We start from the raw sequence: 18,133 nt of genomic DNA on the forward strand, positions 1-18,133 counted from the left end.
CATACTCGCGATGCCTGTTCGCAGATTCGGCCTTCACGGAGCGCGTGCTCGGACCGCCCGCGGAGAACTACAAGGGCTACGTCGAAGCCGACCTGACGCAGCGCGCGAGACTCGTGCCCAGCCACAGTCTCTACCTGCTCCACGGCATGGCGGACCTCAGCTCGCCGTACACCCACGGCATGGCCTTCGCCAAGAGCCTCACGGAATCCGGCGTCATTTTTAGATACCAGGTATGCGATTGCGCGATACAGCTGGCAATGAAATTGTTATTACAAAAGAAAGTGTCCCTTCTCTGCGCAGAGCTACGCGGACGAAGACCACGCTCTGTCAGGCGTGCTAGAGCACGCCTATCATTCCATGGAGGACTTCCTTGCCGAGTGCCTCGCCCTGGACGCCTCCTAGTGCCTCAGATCGACTATCTTCCTCGTCGGCCGGCAGCTGATCAGCCCTGCACGCCCCGCACTGCGCCTGATAATACTTACTACATTCACAGCTGGACTACACCATCGGAAGCACCGACGTACACCTCCACCACTACCGACCCTCATAATACGACTCGTACCCGTCGCACCCGACGAAGACGTCTGCGACGATGCTACTACTGCTCCTAGCTATCGTTCTCCCTTTGCTAGGCTCACGCTCAGTTAATTAGCGCCGGTCGCGTGTCTCTATGCACTCTCACGCGGTATCTGCTCAATATCGCGATCACCAACATCATATTGTGTTATACTTAAACGGCGAGAAAGATGCCAATTCTCGCGCGCATCAGCGGGGCTGCAGACACGCGCTGACAGATCGAGAACGTGTGCGTAGACAAGAAAATTAGCCGGGAGAGTGCGTGCGTTACTTACATGCTTTGCGTTATGCGCGCCATACTTATATACAGTGTGCCTGCTGGTTGTGTGTTTATTTAATAATAATGCGAGAGAGAGAGAGAGAGAGAGAGAGAAAGAGTGAGGACGTAGACGTTCCTAAATATGCATTAACCCGCGCAGCGCTGCAGCTTGAAATACACGACAAATAAGCGAGGTTTAGTTTTCCACTGTTATCAGACGGAGGATCCGCTGTGTAAAAATTAAAAACGATCGTATATATTGAATCGCCTTTGTTATTGCGCCGTGTGTTATATAATGTATCGAGGACTAGAGGTATATGTGTACATATTGTAATTTTCATGACTCGGACATGTATGTATAATCAGTCGCGCACTACGCGTTATATTCAAAAGTTTTATGACGGCGTAGTATTATCAGTAATTATTATTATTATTATTATATTATTATCCTAAAGACGATCGGCTATGTGCGTACGTGTATTGTTTGACGTTGCCAGTACCACACACTCACCCACGCGTGTGACTACTCTTGTTATATTACTACAATAATACACACTTTATCGTGTGTATCGGTTTTGAAACGACGATCCGATGCGCAATTCTCGCCTCGAGTCGTCGTCCTGATGTTTCGTATACCTACAATTATACGTGCCCGCACTTTCTCTGTCTCACATATATGTATATTCGGTATCTGGACGTAACTGCCGTATCATCGCTAATAAGTATATAATATGAAAAAATATACTCTTCGCGTCGTCCAGTAAACACACCCCGGCGACGAAGTTACGCGTCTGTGCGAGCATCAGAGACAAAACAAAAACAAACAAACAAACCCCGCGATACAATCAAAGTGAAAACGAACTGTCGATATTTAGCAACTCCTCGTTTTTCGAGTACTATTTAAAAAGTAAAAAATATACATACAAATATAATTATACATATATTCCTGATGATATTATATGATTTGTTTCATCGCGTCGCGTTATAATAAAGGCTTTCCGCGTCTACAGTTGTGCGCGTAATAGAGAGGTATGTGCAGAGGATCGTCGATGTAAAATATCCGTATAGGAGAAAACGTGGAATACAATACGCGTATTAAATAGACGATAGAAAGAGAGCGAGTTATCCACCTTCGGCCTCACCGTAAGACTATATTGTATGCAGACACAAAGCATGCATATTCGTGCGTACGAAATTGCATACAACACACTTTGAAAGATATTTGTAAATAATTGTTCAACGTGCATTACACTATATTGTTATTAAGAATTATTATTATCGTCATTATATTATATTATATTATATTATTATTACTATCGAGAAGAGGAAAGTGTCGAACTCTACTGTCCTTATACTTTGAATAGTATAGTTGTTACTGTTATTGTTATCTAACTGTCATCGTCATCTCGTCACATTCGTTCCTGTCTTCTCGTTATTGTCTCGACTTAATAATTATATAATATCGACTATGCGTCGCATCAGCTCTTTTATCCTCGCCCAAAGTGCGCTTCTATATTGTGAAAAAAATTTGGCCAACGAGTCGCGAGCTCGTTATAAATGTGTAAATTAGCGTGACGCAGCTCAGACGTGGCTTGCTTCAAATCAATCATCAATGAAATGAAAAGTTTTAACGCGCTCCAAAAGTTTATTTTAAGGAGGCAAAATTGAATTTTTGAGAATTTTTCCAGCAACAACAACACAGTGTACAAATTTTATATATTTCGAAATACGATCGAGTTTGGAGAATTAACCGCGTACTTATGAGCGAGCTTGGATCGGGGGACAGTAGCGAGATTGACATGGGAAGCAAAATGAATGAATAAATACAAAAGAAAATATCGCGCTCAATGAGAATATATCGCACGCCGCAATTAAACGCTGTGTGCCAGCAGCCCTTATATGCCGACAATCAAGGCTAGTGCAAGTAATCAAACAATAAATAAATGAAGATGAAAAAAAAATATAAAACTACTAATAAAAAATAATTATTATTATCATTATAATATACTTATATCATTAAATACGATCATCTTGTACGATATCGCAGTAAGACGACAGTGGTACGCGACGCATTGCGTAACGAGGGAAAAAGATGTGGCTTGAAAAGTGGTTTCTAAAACAGTTAACGAATAAAAGTATAGACTATATAACTATATGAGAGTCAAGGTGATGATGCGACAACTCTTTTTCCTCTTGACGCGAGAGAACGAGCCTATGATAATCGCTGAACTATTTCGCGACCGAAGGAAGGTCTAGTTGAATCGAGCTTTTTCCGTTTTTAAAACACTCGACATATAAATAATACTATGCTTATTTTCACCTATAAGATTCTTCGATATAGTTTTAGGGTATACATATAGCGAGAGAGGTCAGAAAAAGCATCGTTTTTGAAAACGATATATCGAACGATTCGACGAGATAATTTATTCCGATTGTTATTTATATTAAACATAACCAAACTTAAAAGCAAACTCATGTGCAACTGTAGTCAATGTAATGTTAGCTAATGACTAAGACAAACCGGTGCTGTTGCTATTAGCTAAGTATAAACACGAGCCATGTGATTAACAAGTTGATGCACGAAAGAAGCGAAAGAGAAAAGGGAAGAAAATATTAATAAAGAGGCGACAGTCGCGTTTATGTATGTTGTGTGAATAGAAAAAAAAATGTTATAAGCAAATCAATCGATCATTCGTGTGCATTGCAATACGTAAGGAGAATTACAAGGAGCGATTAGAAGTCTTTCGATGTGTAAAATGATTGTGTTTATATAATAAGCTATATAAGGGCCGCGCGAGCGTCATATGCCTCGATTCAATTAATTTTTCTTCGTCGGTTATTGCCACGATTCCAGTTTCGAAGGGTAAACGAATGTGATTATCATTTTACGAGTGAAAGTTGTAACGAAAGAAATAAGAATCGAAGAAAGTATAATACAGCATAAGACAACAAGAAAAACTCTCATGTTCGCAAATTCACGTCATATTCCTTACGCTTCGAAGAAGAATTTAAGAGAAATTATAAATATAATAAAAACCGAGCTTGCGCGCAATTACTACGGCATACGGCACTATAGCTTAAACTGGAGATATGAGGGAAAGAGAGAAAACAACAACAATGAAATTTGTTAAATTCTCAGTTGTTCGGGGCGAAAGCGCGCGCGCGTTTCACGCTGTGACTTCGGTTCAACGTTTACCGATTTTCCCGCCTTTTTCGCGCGGGAAATCCGCGTTGTTCCTACCGAAGGCTGATTATATTATCGTATAAAATTTAGAGAAACACGCTTTTTCGGTAAGATTTATTAAAGTATTATTATAAAAACAAAGATAAAGAAAATAATGTGACGATAGGAGACAAAAGCGAGAAAGGGGGGGAGAGAGAGAGAGAGAGAGAGAGAGAGAGAGAGAGAGAGGTCGATGAATTCGTGCTACGATCAATTATTAAGTGTAATGCGTAAAAGTTTGAGCGTTTTAGAAGCTGAGAATGTAATAAAATTTTTAAGTAAATATGCGAAGAATTTAACGCAAGTTTGGGGCTCTCCATGAAATTTCTACGAAACCTATTCACGTGGCTGAATAAGCACTCGGTACATGAATAATTATGTTCTATGTTTGAAAAAAGGGGTTTCATGTTTTTGTATCACGCCAAATTTTTGTACACTAGAGAAATTTTATTATATATTGAAAATTGAAATAAATTCTATCCATGACCATAGTGTATATGTAATTACTGTTTTTCATTATTTACGTGTATCGTTATTCTTTTAAGGTTTAATATATAGTTGTGTAAACAAAAAATTTTAAAGGATGAGAAAGACATAAGGGCATTTTATTTATTAATATTTTCATGGTGTATAGTAGTGATACGATGTTTTAGACCGAAAAGAATAATAATTGTAAAAAGTCACGACGTTATTTGTAGATAATAGAGAAAACCAATTGATTTCGATCTCTTTAAAGGATAAATTGAACGAAAGCTAAATAAGCCATGCAGCGAAAAACATTTTCGGTATATAGTAGCGCATAAAGATAATCCATAAAGCTTTGATAACAAAGACAGCCGCAAATACGCTATAGTAGGATATGACCGACCACCGAGAGGAGAGCGCGAAATTCAATCAAAATCGTATTAGGAATCTCAAATTTTCGAATTTTCTACTCTACTTCAACCCCTCCACACGTCGTATTATCCGTATATATATATACACACTCTAAAGCTATAAACTTTATCATTTGTAAAATAAAAACAAAACCAATACGCGCATGAAGAAGCTTATAAGCAGCTGTACTGATTGTCTTCTTGTATAAACCGTCGTAAGAGAAAGTTGAAAAATTTGAGCAATCTAAACCACACGTTATTCGAGATAGGTGAATTTTTACCGCGCGAAAAAGAAAGAAATTCGTAGGCGGCGCTGAGAATACGTAAAAAGTATAAATCGTAATACAAAAAGTATCTCGCTTTAATCGTCGCGGTTTTTAAAGGAAGACTTTCGTACGAATTTTTCAGACTCGTTTCCCCAAAAAAAAAAAAAAATTCATTATACTGATCGAGCAAAAGAAGTTGGGCAGCGAGCCTTTAAGTCGAAAATTATGTAGTAAACGTTTAATAAAAAAAAGGAGGGCTATAGAGTATCGATACTCGAAGAAGAGTCTGCGTCAATTACAATTACCAGCAAGGGAGACAGGAAGCTTTGAGTAAACGTACTTAAGCTCGTTGTAATGTCACGTATTAAAAAAAATAATAATAAATAAATAGGAAAAAAGTAATACAATTATTAGGAGAAATGCGAATATTAAGGATGTCAGCGCCGTCTAACTTGCGACTATAGCACCAGTTATCTTCCACCGTAACATTCACGAGATAATCATGTTACTAAGACTCTGCGTTTTTTAATATCAGCGAGACGAGACTCGGCCCAGGTATGTCGGGCGGACAAAATGTTTTCAATAAACTGTTACATTACCTGAATTGTGGTTGTTTTTCTTTTGGCATGACACGTTTAGTGCGGTACATATGTATGTGTATAGATTTGCAAAGTTTTTTGGCGTTGTTGTTCTTTGAGTTTACTTTTTCACTTTAATTTAATTGCGTTATTCATTATTCAGTATTCATATAGAAAAAAAAAACAATTGACAGTCTTAAAAAAAGGTTATAATTTTAAAGACGTGCAGGCTTATTTGATTACTTTTTTTCACACATCAAGTAATACTTTAACAATGGTATTGAGAGTTATTTAATTTGAAAGGTTTTTGTATTAGAATAATCAAAAAAATCATCATTTTTTAAAATAATATTTTATAAGCTATATTATCATCAAGCAATGAGAGTATTACGAAGCGATAATGACAAACAGGACAACGTAACTCGAAGAGTCCTACGGAAAAGAAAAAGGTTATTTGATCATGAATGCGTTGTCTGCAAAACTCGCTCTCGACTACAGAGGTAATTATAGCTACACTTGCGAGATTGATTTTATTCAAACGCATTTCTACTCACGAAATCTTACGTCCATAGATCAAATCGAAATAATCAGCCTTCGTCGGGTCCGAGCCTTGCACGCAAAAGAAGTGAGACTCTGAAGAAAATTCAAAGAAGATCCCGACCAAATTCCGCGTCTAGTTTAGACAGTGTCGTGTTCTTAGGCCAGCACAGAAAAATTCCACAGCTTATAGTCCTCGAGGACAGCAGTGGCGACGAGAAACAGGTCGACAGAGTAGTTCCCCGCAGGAGAAAGTTTCGCAAGCTTCGCAGTGCCAAACCTTCGTCGTTCGAGTCGGATGCAGGAAAGGAAGGACGTTCAAAAGCGTCGCAGACGAATTAGTAAATTATAGCCTAAACTTTGCATGATAAGATGCACTAGAGACGAGAATTCACGATGAATTTTTGTGTTCCTTTTCAGTGCGTACGAAAGAACATTTTGTATCCAGCTAGAGGAAATGCACGTCGGCATTACGATGATGAACGATGTTTTCAATTGCACCAGCCTGTGCGAATATCCGAACGAAAGTTTTTGATTTTGAAGGAGGCACATGTTTTTTTCGTCGATTTATTTTTATTCGTATGCGATCTGAAAATTTCATATAGCGTCGTTTTTTGCAATAAAATTAATAAAAAATTAATTTCTGCTTCAATTTCTTAGAATTACCCGAGCTTTTTTTATAAAGCAGATTTGGAGAGCAAAACACTCGGAATAAACGTAGTTTACAAATAGAATACGCATATATATATATATATATATATATATATATTACTGTAAAATTGAGATTTGTTTTACATTTTCCATAAGATAAAATTATTTTTTGTATCATTAAGCATGTATTTCCTTTTCGTTTGTATAATGCAATTTACCGTAACTATAACTTTATGATTATATTTAAAACATACCTTGCATAAAATTAGCCAATAAGCTGATACAATGAGCTGACCATTCCACGCTGAATCAGTAGTAGTTTTTTAATCGAATTTTTTCAGGAATATAAAAGTCGGCTAAAAACCGCTTCTTCGGTTGCTGGACCGATTCGATTTCTGCTTTTCCTTGCTTCATTTCCATTAAGTGTTTCGAGAAATCCGAATCCACGTAACTGCGATCCATTAACTCTCCAATTTTTTTGTAATCTCCTTTTGTCAACCTAACTCTGGGAATATTGTACAGACGCAAGTCTTCTTGGTGTACCCCTAGCCAACGCATCTCAGAACACAGCAGTTGCTTTCTAAAACCTGAATTGTTCAATGTTCCGAATCTAAAAATTATTGTATTTTTATATGAAAAACATTTGAATTTTTTATCGCGTAAGCTTTACTTAAAAAAATAAACTCACCTGTAGACGCACATAATCTCAAATCCATAAGGATTGGCATCGACGAGTGCGTAAACCGGCAGCCTCACTTTCTCCGAGAGCAAATTTACGAGCATGCGGGTAGGAACGTCGGGATATCCTTTGCCGGTAACGAGGATACAGCTGCTGGAAGCAGGCAGTTCGTCATGCAGGAGCTTTTGAAAAACGGAGTCCTTCTCAACGACGAGGACAAAATCTGCACTGGTGCGAATACGAGTCACGTTTGCAACTACATCTGGCACAGGTAGACAATTGCGTTGCTCGTAATTGACGCACCGACCGTCGTTCAGGTGAAGACTCAAGTCACCGGCAACCAAACCTTTGCTCGTTGTGTAAAAACCTGTACATAAATATTACGGGAGCGTATACAAGCCGATTTCTTTTTCTACGGTCAAATAGTAAAAAACCAAGGCATACCAATTTCCCAAGGACCGCACTCCAGCATCATGGTAACCTGGTTAATAGCCCACTCGACCTGTTGCTCCCTCTTGACGAACCTCTTGATATCCTCATTTTTCAAAGTATAAAAAAACGATCTTCTAGTACTGTAAAAATCGCTCTCGTTGTTATCCAAGTTGTTCACCAAATTGCCGTGAACATGCTCCAAAACTCTCATTATTAGGGCAAACTTTTGCCGACACTTATTCGCGGTAAATTTCAACGTCTTCTCGCGCGATCCGCTACTGGAAGTCCCGAAGCCTTCGCTTTCGGAGGACATGCTACTGCTGCTGTTGCTGCTCCAACCCGAGTTTCTTCCGTCGTCGAAGAGGATTTTCGGCGATTCGTTCTTGTCGACACTCTGCAACAGGTCGCGCACTGTGTCTTCGATTAGTTTAACCAAGAATCGCCTGAAAAGTGTTTCGCCAATAATAAACGCATCTCTTATACAGAAATGCAACTTGTAACTCTATCGTCGTCTTTTATGAATGAACCTCTTTATTCTAACTATACGCTTTAGGTTAACTTTGGAGATTAGAAGCTTTGCTTCAAATTCAACAAAATGTACAAGGATCTTATTCACTATTAATATGAAGCTCACCTCCGTTGTTTTACGTCACTCTGTAGAATCTCAATGTACTCCACATCTACCTCCATAATTTTCTCTTCTCAAAAGTTTAAACTATCACGTTATTTTCAAACGATGCGGTTAACTATTTAGATATGCGCTCCGCAATAAACCGCCCGTCCATTCGAAAATTCGTAAACCATACCGGCTAAACATCAACTGTCGTATATATATATATATATATATATACACACACACACACGCACACGTTCGTGTGGATATAGCGCCATCCATCATATATGTCGGTAATGTCAAGAAAGTACTCGCCCTTACCGGCGGCAGATATGCTCCTGCACCGCGAATTTTAAAATTGCAGCATACATAAATCATTTTGCGTTATTTTATTATGCGCGATCACACGTTGATAAATGTGGGACTGGTTCAGTTAAGACATTAAAAAATGTATAAAAAATAAAAACGACTTTATTTTGTTGCACTCTAATAGTAATGATTTCAAATAACCATGTAATCTTACATCATCTACTTCATACAATTAGGTTTTCTGTTTTTTATTTGATGGTTCTCCACTGCTCTCATCATCACCATCAGTTTGAAAGATCTGCTTGGGTTGATTCTTCTTGTAAGCGGGTGTTATCCAGAAAGGATTTTCTTCCGCGACCTTTGCGTATTTCAAGATTGCTTCTCGAGGATCTTGATCATCCTCGATCCTCTTGCTTAATCCCAAGTTTCTGATGACAAAAGAGCTTAAAGTACCTCCAGACGAAGCTACTCTGCCGCCCTGTCCAGAAGTGATCGGCAAATCTGGTCTTCTCGACTTGACTGGGTCAAGTCTGTCTTTTTCCATCTGCTTTCTCACAGACTTGGGCCTATCTTGTCTAAATAATGGCAAAGCATGAGGAGTAATTATCTGTTGTGTTGGCATCATCTCTACGTGCTTCTGCTTATGTCTTTGCTTAACAACGCAAAGCTTGGCACCCCGCAAGCTCCTCTTAATGTCGTAATAGCACTTCACAATACCGTTACCACAGCCTACGAAGATTTGGTTCAATTTTGGATGCCACAGGGTTTTTATAACGTGTGAATTTGTCACCTCAATTTCATGAACCAAATCAAAGGTTTTGGTGCTGTAAAATAAGCATCGTCCAGCTTGCTGGTTCTTTGGTAAAGATTCACCAGTAATAATCATGGAATCGTCAGGGCTGAACATGCAGTCGGTTGAGTCATATCTGGAGAATATGTTTGACGCTGTGAATAATGGATTCTTGAAAGCTCTGAGATCCCAGAGCTTGAGACTATCGTCACAGCTGCGAGAGGACAACATGTTGCCAAGGTACGAGAAACTGAGGCAAGAAATATCATTGCCTGAATGATGCGCATTTCTGTTGATAAGAGATGGGTTGACAAAATTTTTTCTGTGATCCCACATCTGTATGGAACCATCAACACAGCCACAAGCCACAACTGTGCCTTCTCTACTGTAAGTGCAACTTGTTGGCACAGTCTTGACTCCGTTTTGAGCTCTACATTTTATCAAAGCTTTATGTGCTTTTGATTTGTGAAGTAACCACATTCTACATGTACTATCCTGAGAGCAAGTAAGATACTCTTCCTTTGTGAAAGGATGCCATGTACCGCTATTCAGAGAAGCAGTGTGTCCCTTTGTTCTCGCCATATCCGTAATGTACTGGTCTCCTTTGACAGTCTCACATTTTTCAAAACCATCTCTGTCCAAAACTTTTGCCTGTGCTGATCCAGAGACAACAAGAATAGAGTCGCCTGTCATTGAGTATTGCAGACATTTTATCGGATGATTTTCACATGGTTGAAGGGTTCTGAAACTTCTCAATGAAGCATCCATACCACCAAAATCCCAAAAAGACAAGTCATAGTCTACTGATCCTGAAGCAAGACGAGCTCCAGAAGGATCTGCTGCTATTGCAGTAACAGCCTTATTACCATGAGTCATTGATACCTGGTGTGTACATGGAATCCTGCTGACCAAGTCAGTTTCTTTTTCGTCATCATCTTCATCATCGTCGTCATCATCGTCGTCATCGTCATCTTCACTATCACTATTATGCTTTTCAGATTTTGTTTTGGTCTTTGTCTTTTCTTCTGCTTTAGTTTCTCCCACTGCTGTAGGAATAGGAGGACCAATAAAATCATCATCATCATCATCATCATTATCAGATTCAGTTTTATCTGTGGAGTCCTTCTCTTGCTGATTAGAATCGGCTTTCTTTTCCACGGGCTTTGTGGTGACAATAGTTTTTTTTATGTTCTCCATCATTTCTTGAACATCAAAGCATCTGGCTTTTTTACCAAATGATGACATGCCCATAAGGCTTTGCAGTTTTTCATTTTCTTCTTCATCTTCGGGCCTTATTTCAACTATTGCTTTGGCGTTTGCTTCAACTGCCTTTTTCCCAAAAGTACCAAATCCCAATGTACTGTGTACTTTCGAGGTGTCAGCTGGTTTCTCTATCTTTCCAAAGTCTGAGTTTGTTGAGCCAGATTCAGAATCTTTTTTACTTGTAGCAGGAGCATTGTCGTCAATAGACTTTGTATTCAATTTGAAACTTATTTTACCAAATCCAATGCCAATTTTTTTGCTTGAATTATCCATATTTTTATCGGTATGATGAAAGTTGACGCTGTAAAAATAAGAAACAAATGAATCAATGCACTGCAGGAATATGCCTAAGAACAACACACATGACAATATGACATATTATTGAATACTAGCCATAAAAACAAACGACTTTGCCCGCACTCCGCAGATACTGCCTGCGTCTATCTAACAGCCGCACACAGCCGCATTTAGCACTATAAATATATAATAGGCTTACGCACGGTACAAGATTGTGACAACGCGTATTTTGACATATAGATTATAGATATAGGTTGGCGGCTTTTAATGAAGCGAGTACTTACATTATATTATATATCGAGGATGCTATATAAGGCTAATGTCAGCTGGAGCGAGCTGAGTGACGGCCGGGAGGCGGGAGCCCGGGAGAAGCGGCGGAAGATGTATTTAAGAACGCAACGCGAGATCCTTGAATATTATTCCAACGGCTAGGTACTTGATAAAGTATAGCGAGGATGCTGTTTTGAGTAACAATATATGGAATACACGCTTTGTAAACTTAATTTTGATTTATGAGAAATTCATTCATGTTGTGTAGTTGTGTACTCTACTCGCGGAAACAACTTGCGCACTACTTCACAGTAATGATCTGGTGTCTTCATAATCCGCGACTTCACGCCACACATATACGATGAATTGAGCGCGGGCGGTGGAGCTGCTGATGGTGCTATACGAATACAGGCGAATATTTTGATTAAGTTTCTTTGAATACCAATAATTGTTTTGAAAAGTTTGAAAACCACAACAGAACAAGCTATGAGTGCTGCCGAGTCCGAAAATGTCAGTGATTTATTGCGAAAACTTGTGGCTTCTGTGTGTGGGGAGCAGAAACCAGGTAAGACTATAATTAATTATTGTTTTGATTTTTTTTTTAACCGTGCAGTCCTCAATTACTAATACATGATTAATTTGATGTATTTTTCTGCATGCAGAAGTTATACAAAGAAGTATGCAATTTTCGTTAAGTTTACTGTCTTCGACTCAAGGAGTTGAAACTCTAAGGGAAGATGAAGCAATGGTTGCTAGTCAAATCAAAAGCAAACTGTCGGCACAGGATGCAATTCTTTTTGATGAACTACACAATAATTTAAAGGATGGGGTACGTAAATCAATTATCTTTCAATTTTTTTAATAAAGATAAATGTTAAATTAAACAATTTTTAGGATCTGAGGAATCGTGTTGGAACGTTGAGTTTTCTGCTTCATATGAGTCAGTCAAATGATCGAATTCATGAAGATAATTTCTCATTTCCAGAAATGAGATTAGGTTTAAATATCCCACTTGCATCAACCAGTGGTAATTAGGAACTTTTCCAAATAACTGCTTGAAAATAAATATTTATTGCTGTCTACATTTTTATAGGGTACTCATCTCAAACATCTAGTTCCCATGCACAAGTTGTACCATTTTTACCTCAAGAAACAAATATGCTGGGGCCTTCGTCTAATCCAAGCAGAATATTCGATGAAGATTGCATATCAGAAGATATTCTTGTTCAAGACCTTATATATTCTTTTCAAGGCATTGAAGGAAAGGTTCTAAAACTCGACTCTAACTATGGTTTCCAAATAGATCCAACAGTAAGAATAACTCGGCCACAAAAACAGGCTGTTCTAAGGCTGAGTGAACTTGGTTATTTGTATAATATTATTCAGAGAGGATTAGGAAGAATTGCAAGCGGTACTAATGGAAGAGTGGCAGATAGTTTTGTTGCTGTACTTCACAAAGAGTTATCAGAGTATTACAGATTTATTGCAAATGCACAAGAAGAAGTCAATAGGGTGAAGGACCCTTTAGGATTAGACCGAGTGACTCTTTCACATCTTCATTTATGGAGTTATGACCCTCTTGAAACGCTCAAATGGTTAGCTAGTATTGTGCGAGCATGTGTGGGTCAAAATGGTGGAGCTCTTGCTTCTGCTGTTTATGAATTTAGTCATCATGGCGACCCTAGGGTGAAAAAACTCGTCAAAATAATTCTGGAAAGTGTTGCAGAACCTCTGTACAATATGCTCTTAAGGTGGATAACCGATGGAGAACTAGATGATCCATACAAAGAGTTTTTTATTGAATCATGTGCAGAAGTCGCTGGGGAAAGGATGTGGCATGAAAAATATCAAGTCAGAGATTCAATGGTGCCATCATTTATCAGTAGATCACAGGCTAAAAAAATTTTATGTACTGGAAAAAGTATCAACTTTTTAAGAGAAGTATGTAAAGACTTTTCGCCTTTGCAAGGTAGAGAATCTGAAGCATATCTAAATTCATCTGAGAAAATTGGAGGTAATTTCTTTTGTTTACCTTTCTTGATTAAAATCCCATATGAATTTACTATTATTTGCTTCCTTTTATAGTTGAGGCATTCTTTGACATGGATCCAGATGGGCCATTACAAACTATGATGGATGCAGCTTATAAGGAAACTTCCACAAGAGTTGTTGAAATATTAACAAAACAATATCAGTTAATGGATCATTTGCAAGGTATAAAAGGTTATCTTTTATTGGGTCAAGGACATTTTGTGCAGCATCTTATGCACCTATTAGAGTAAGTAATCGTAGCTTTTTATTTATCATGTCATACATTATTGTAACACCTCTAAAAATATATTAAATTGCTTTTGCAGACCAGAGCTTGCTAAACCAGCAAACTCACTATATCCACATAATATTTCTTCTATTCTGGAAACGGCAATAAGAGCAACCAGCACAAAATTAGATGAATTGGATGTTCAAAAGAGACTGGATGTTAGACTGTTAGCACCATCAGAGAATGAAACTGGTTGGGATGTTTTTGCACTTGACTACAATGTAGATGGACCCATAGGAACGGTGTGGATTTTAAAAAAATAAAATTTCAATTTGTTTATTTAATTAAAAATCTAATATTTAAATATGAATTCCATAACTTTAGATTTTGGAACCGAGTCGTCAGATTTATCAGGCAGTATTTTTTTCTCTTTGGCGTGCAAAGCGTATGGAAACAATTTTGTCTGCAATATGGAAGCAACAAATAACATCCGCAAAAATGTTTAGGAAAATGCCGGAAATTTTGCCGATACAAAAACACATTCATTTAATTACAAGCAGTATGGTTCATCTGGTGCATCAAATGCAATATTATTTCTTATTTGAGGTAAATACATTATTTTATTGGCTTAAAGAATAGTTAATTTATAAACAATGTAAAATTAATTTTTTAGGTGATTGAGTGTTCATGGGATGTATTTGCCAAACATCTTCGACAGGCATCGTCTCTAGATGATATCATAACAGCACATACTAATTTTATTGCCTCTGTAAAAAGAGGCACACTTCTTGATGAACAGTCTCAAGTAATGTATAGCTTACAAGCTAATAACTTTAACCATGTACAGGTGCTTTTATAGTTTTATTTTCTTTTTTCCAGGAATTAATGAATCATCTTCGGTCTGTATATGGTCCAATTTTAGAACTTCAAACTCTTGAGGAAACTTTTCTTGCCCGCGCCACTGCCGAATATGAAGCACGAATGAGTACTGAAAAATTCATTGCAGCATCTAGTGAAAATCGAAAACAATGGGGTCGTTCAAAAAGTCAAGATACTGAAGATATCGAGCGAAGAAGTGCTTTTTTAAAATATTTGAACACCCTGTCAATGAAACTTAAATTGTTATCACGAACATACCAGGTGAAATTTCGTTTCTTTTTGTTTCATTTTGAAAAGACTAAAAGTCATTAATTCATGCATTGTTGTATATTTTCCAGGATCGTGTTAAGAAGTTTCTTCTTATGCTTGCTTCTGCAGAGGATGTTTCTTTGCAATTGTTAAGTGTCCGACTAGATTTCAATGAGTATTATATCAGCAAAGACAGTCGGCTAGTAGCTCCTCTCACCTATCAACATCGTCGTCAAAGTGATCAATCTTTTCGTACTGATAAGTGACAAATGCCATTGAAAGAACAGAGTCCAATTTGTCAGAATACCCCTATGCAATTTGCCAAAACAGGGCTCAAGCTTGATGTTGGAAATTGTGCCATATTTAAAGAAAGAAGATCGGATCTAAATAACACTGAGCTTGCTAAGCAAGTTTTTAGGCATTTTCTCGAGAATGAAATTCTTACAAATGCTAAGAAAAGCTTCCAGGAGAGTAACCCTGATGCAAATACACCAAAATCTCCAGAAATTGATCTTGGTGATCTGAATTTTCATAAATTCATACCTGAATTATTACCTTTAGAAGAAGATCTGACCTCAGCTTTTGAGAAAAAACCTAGACTAAGTTTAAGTAAACATGAAAATGAAATTGAAATACTGGAATTCAATGTTCAACCTGAATTAAATATAAAAGAAAATCATTTTACCCTAGAAACAACAAAAATCGCGAAAAAGAGCAAGAGGAGCCTTTATAAAGTTCACAGTAACACTTTACTTTTACAGTCACCCAACAGTCATAGCTGTCAAACTGAAATCGAGTCACAAACTAGCTCATTTTCAAGTATAAGCACTGTATTGAGAGGAGCCTGCAATTCAGAAACGGAGAACATTTTACCGTCCAAAAGAATCAAGAGAAAAAGAATAATTTTTTGCTGTGTTGGATAAAATTAATGCAACATTTATTCTGCCTTGCCATACTCAACCTCATATGCTGTGATTGTTTAGTTACTAAAAAGTATTATGTAATCATTTTAAATAAACCACTGCAACATTTTCATCTAAGATGGAAATGTCTATTGCACACAATTGCAAAAGTTACCGTATTTTTATATTAAATTGTAATAAAACATGTTTGCTTCACACCAGTGTTCGAGCTTTAAAAAAATATAGTTAATAGAAATTGAACTACCATATCTTCAACAAGTGTAAAATATAAATAAAAAATATAAATGTATTTGAATGATTTGAAATTTTTATTAATTTGATTAATTATTGCTAAACTGCGTGATTGTTATATACAGATTTGAATATTTATAAAATTCAGTTTTGATGATTTTGAAATTTAAATAAATTAATTTTTAATAATACTATCATTAATATGATATTTGTTAAACAATATTATTAGTATGAGGAAATGTGATTCATAGTCATGAAATAAATTTATATGCATTTTTATTCTTCATCTGCTTCTAGATTTATATGGTTACCAAATTTAGCATACAATTGTGTTTTTAATTCAGTCATCATACTTCTTAATGTAGTGCATTGCTCTTCCAAAGATACTATTTCTTTTTCTTTTTTCACCCTGGCATCTTCAAGACAACTCTAAAAGAAAAAGAGATTTAAGTATTAATTGCTGAGATAAGACACAACTTAAGAGAATAAAAATAGAATTACCAGAGTTTTTGACAAATCTTGATCAACAAAGATTTCTCCTATGTGATATGGGATCTTTGCGTCGTCATCAAATAAGTCCAATTCGCTGACAGCATCTTTTAAATTCTGTAGTTCATTCTGAAAAAAAATAATAATAATAATCAATGTACTTATTGGTAGAATTAAATAGACTGGATGATAGCTCATAAAACAAGACCTTATAAGGTAACTGGTTCAGTGATCATTTTACTGAATTTCTCATAGATATAATACGCAGTGACTTACCTGCTTCAGTTTTAGTTCTTCCTTGAGATCTTCCATTTTAGCATTTTGCCTGGCAAATTTGTTGATTTTTTGTTGATCTTCAAACGAAATATGTACATCGGAATCCTAAAAATAAACAACGTGCTTTCTAACCTTATTTTGTAATTCTGACAATTTTTAACGTACCGGTTGAAATCCAGATTGTGCGGTTTTTCCTCCAGCCATTTTATTTAAATTACTTGTTATTTTTTAAATAAATAAAAAAATTTAACCTATAACTACTTCAACGAGTAAGAAGTTATAAAAAGGTGACTACTACTTTTGCCTCCCCCACTTCTCTGTTCTTGTCGTCTACTCCCACACTTGAATTTTCAGGATCGTATAAACTATCTGAAGTTGGTCATGAGTGCGTTCATTAAATATCGTTCTATCGTTGTTGATCCAAGTAAACTATAATATATACATTTATCAAAAAGCCAGCAATGTTTCCTAAATGTGGTTTATAAATAAGAAGAATGCGTAATATAAAAATAAAAGTTCAAATAGTTACTTATAAACTTTGTTTGAAAAGTATATTTCATAACTTGTATACGAGTGTAGTACTTTTAGATCAGTACTACAGCAGTTGCGAGATAAAATATTCTAGCGCAAAATTTTAAATAGTTTTTGTTCTAAATCATAAATTATAGCTATATTAAACAATATTAAAACGTGTTTAAATTACGAGCGTAATTATATTATAAGTTTCCATTAAATCCCAGAGTAATTTAAGATATCCATTAAGTTCTCGAGACTTGATGATTATCAAACTGCTGGACGCTTTATGTAACTTTCTTGTACGTATTACAGCATCATCAGGAACGAATAAAATATCCCTTCTCTATAAAACATCTTCGTTGTTTCCATTATAGCTATAGTATAGATCTATCAGCGCGAATTGAATTGTATGTATGTACGTACATACCTCATTATAAGTGTGCGTGTGTATATATATATATATATATATATATATATACACTTATATATACTGCATTTCTCAGGATACGCAAGCCTGTACCTGCACATGCTTGTGCATCGAACAATTCTGAATTCCATTCGCACGCAATATGCGGTTTTGTTTTATCCTATCAGCAGGATCAAGCGCGCACCAGGCTATAGCTATATAGCAGGGACAGTCTCCGTCGTTCCGCTCTCGCGGCTCTGACTCTGCCCGCGACTTGTGTATGTAA

General features: G+C 36.8%; 6 protein-coding genes across 19 annotated transcripts in view; 3 read left to right on the forward strand and 3 right to left on the reverse strand.

Moving 5' to 3' along the window:
- The window catches only part of LOC100114586 (inactive dipeptidyl peptidase 10), a 96,180-nt gene extending 90,377 nt beyond the window's left edge, over nucleotides 1-5,803 (forward strand). For all 6 annotated transcript variants that reach the window (XM_031929490.1, XM_031929489.1, XM_031929492.1 and 3 more), the window contains 2 exons: nucleotides 25-230; nucleotides 301-5,803. In XM_031929490.1, coding sequence (XP_031785350.1) covers nucleotides 25-230; nucleotides 301-402 — 308 coding nt within the window. In that variant the 3' untranslated portion in view covers nucleotides 403-5,803. The remainder of the gene's footprint in view (nucleotides 1-24; nucleotides 231-300) is intronic.
- Nucleotides 5,804-5,939: 136 nt separating this feature from the next.
- On the forward strand, nucleotides 5,940-6,954 carry LOC116417248. 2 transcript variants are annotated; one of them, XM_031929498.1, is made up of 4 exons: nucleotides 5,961-6,054; nucleotides 6,154-6,277; nucleotides 6,350-6,655; nucleotides 6,735-6,954. In XM_031929498.1, exons 2-4 carry the CDS (start codon nucleotides 6,156-6,158, stop codon nucleotides 6,847-6,849), a joined length of 543 nt encoding a protein of 180 aa, XP_031785358.1. In that variant the 5' UTR covers nucleotides 5,961-6,054; nucleotides 6,154-6,155; the 3' UTR covers nucleotides 6,850-6,954. The 2 variants fall into 2 exon arrangements, with proteins under 2 accessions (XP_031785357.1, XP_031785358.1); XM_031929497.2 differs by having other exon boundaries at nucleotides 5,940-6,277.
- A 176-nt stretch (nucleotides 6,955-7,130) lies between these two features.
- On the reverse strand, nucleotides 7,131-9,019 carry LOC100114622 (meiotic recombination protein SPO11). 3 transcript variants are annotated; one of them, XM_016987441.2, is made up of 4 exons: nucleotides 8,711-9,019; nucleotides 8,089-8,470; nucleotides 7,654-8,011; nucleotides 7,131-7,575 (listed from the first exon to the last, which is right to left on the reverse strand). In XM_016987441.2, exons 2-4 carry the CDS (start codon nucleotides 8,387-8,389, stop codon nucleotides 7,275-7,277), a joined length of 960 nt encoding a protein of 319 aa, XP_016842930.1. In that variant the 5' UTR covers nucleotides 8,390-8,470; nucleotides 8,711-9,019; the 3' UTR covers nucleotides 7,131-7,274. The 3 variants fall into 3 exon arrangements, with proteins under 3 accessions (XP_016842930.1, XP_001599577.1, XP_008204467.1); XM_001599527.4 differs by having other exon boundaries at nucleotides 8,089-8,519; XM_008206245.3 differs by having other exon boundaries at nucleotides 7,452-7,552; nucleotides 8,089-8,519.
- Nucleotides 9,020-9,140: 121 nt separating this feature from the next.
- On the reverse strand, nucleotides 9,141-11,934 carry LOC100114657 (gastrulation defective protein 1 homolog). 3 transcript variants are annotated; one of them, XM_008206246.4, is made up of 3 exons: nucleotides 11,633-11,918; nucleotides 11,445-11,524; nucleotides 9,141-11,352 (listed from the first exon to the last, which is right to left on the reverse strand). In XM_008206246.4, the coding sequence occupies exon 3, from the start codon at nucleotides 11,322-11,324 to the stop codon at nucleotides 9,231-9,233; it is 2,094 nt and encodes a 697-aa protein (XP_008204468.1). In that variant the 5' UTR covers nucleotides 11,325-11,352; nucleotides 11,445-11,524; nucleotides 11,633-11,918; the 3' UTR covers nucleotides 9,141-9,230. The 3 variants fall into 3 exon arrangements, with proteins under 3 accessions (XP_008204468.1, XP_001599604.1, XP_032455082.1); XM_001599554.6 differs by lacking the exon at nucleotides 11,445-11,524 and having other exon boundaries at nucleotides 11,633-11,934; XM_032599191.1 differs by having other exon boundaries at nucleotides 11,445-11,637.
- Nucleotides 11,935-11,970: 36 nt separating this feature from the next.
- On the forward strand, nucleotides 11,971-16,234 carry LOC100114697 (gamma-tubulin complex component 3). Its single transcript, XM_031929488.2, is given in 10 exon segments — nucleotides 11,971-12,183; nucleotides 12,281-12,447; nucleotides 12,513-12,645; nucleotides 12,712-13,632; nucleotides 13,704-13,896; nucleotides 13,976-14,180; nucleotides 14,263-14,484; nucleotides 14,552-14,683; nucleotides 14,758-15,018; nucleotides 15,096-16,234. Coding segments are annotated over 10 exon segments (3,147 nt in total). The 5' UTR covers nucleotides 11,971-12,104; the 3' UTR covers nucleotides 15,930-16,234.
- A 185-nt stretch (nucleotides 16,235-16,419) lies between these two features.
- On the reverse strand, nucleotides 16,420-18,121 carry LOC100113653 (prefoldin subunit 4). Of its 4 annotated transcripts, none has more exons than XM_032599195.1 (5): nucleotides 17,962-18,121; nucleotides 17,091-17,354; nucleotides 16,926-17,030; nucleotides 16,662-16,778; nucleotides 16,420-16,589 (listed from the first exon to the last, which is right to left on the reverse strand). In XM_032599195.1, the coding sequence occupies exons 2-5, from the start codon at nucleotides 17,127-17,129 to the stop codon at nucleotides 16,437-16,439; spliced, it is 414 nt and encodes a 137-aa protein (XP_032455086.1). In that variant the 5' UTR covers nucleotides 17,130-17,354; nucleotides 17,962-18,121; the 3' UTR covers nucleotides 16,420-16,436. The 4 variants fall into 4 exon arrangements, with proteins under 4 accessions (XP_032455086.1, XP_001599576.1, XP_032455087.1 ...); XM_001599526.6 differs by having other exon boundaries at nucleotides 17,869-18,112; XM_032599196.1 differs by lacking the exon at nucleotides 17,962-18,121 and adding an exon at nucleotides 17,629-17,757.
- Nucleotides 18,122-18,133: the final 12 nt, after the last annotated feature.

This window comes from Nasonia vitripennis, chromosome 4, assembly GCF_009193385.2.
Source record: "Nasonia vitripennis strain AsymCx chromosome 4, Nvit_psr_1.1, whole genome shotgun sequence".
Classification (NCBI taxonomy): Eukaryota; Metazoa; Arthropoda; class Insecta; order Hymenoptera; family Pteromalidae; genus Nasonia; species Nasonia vitripennis.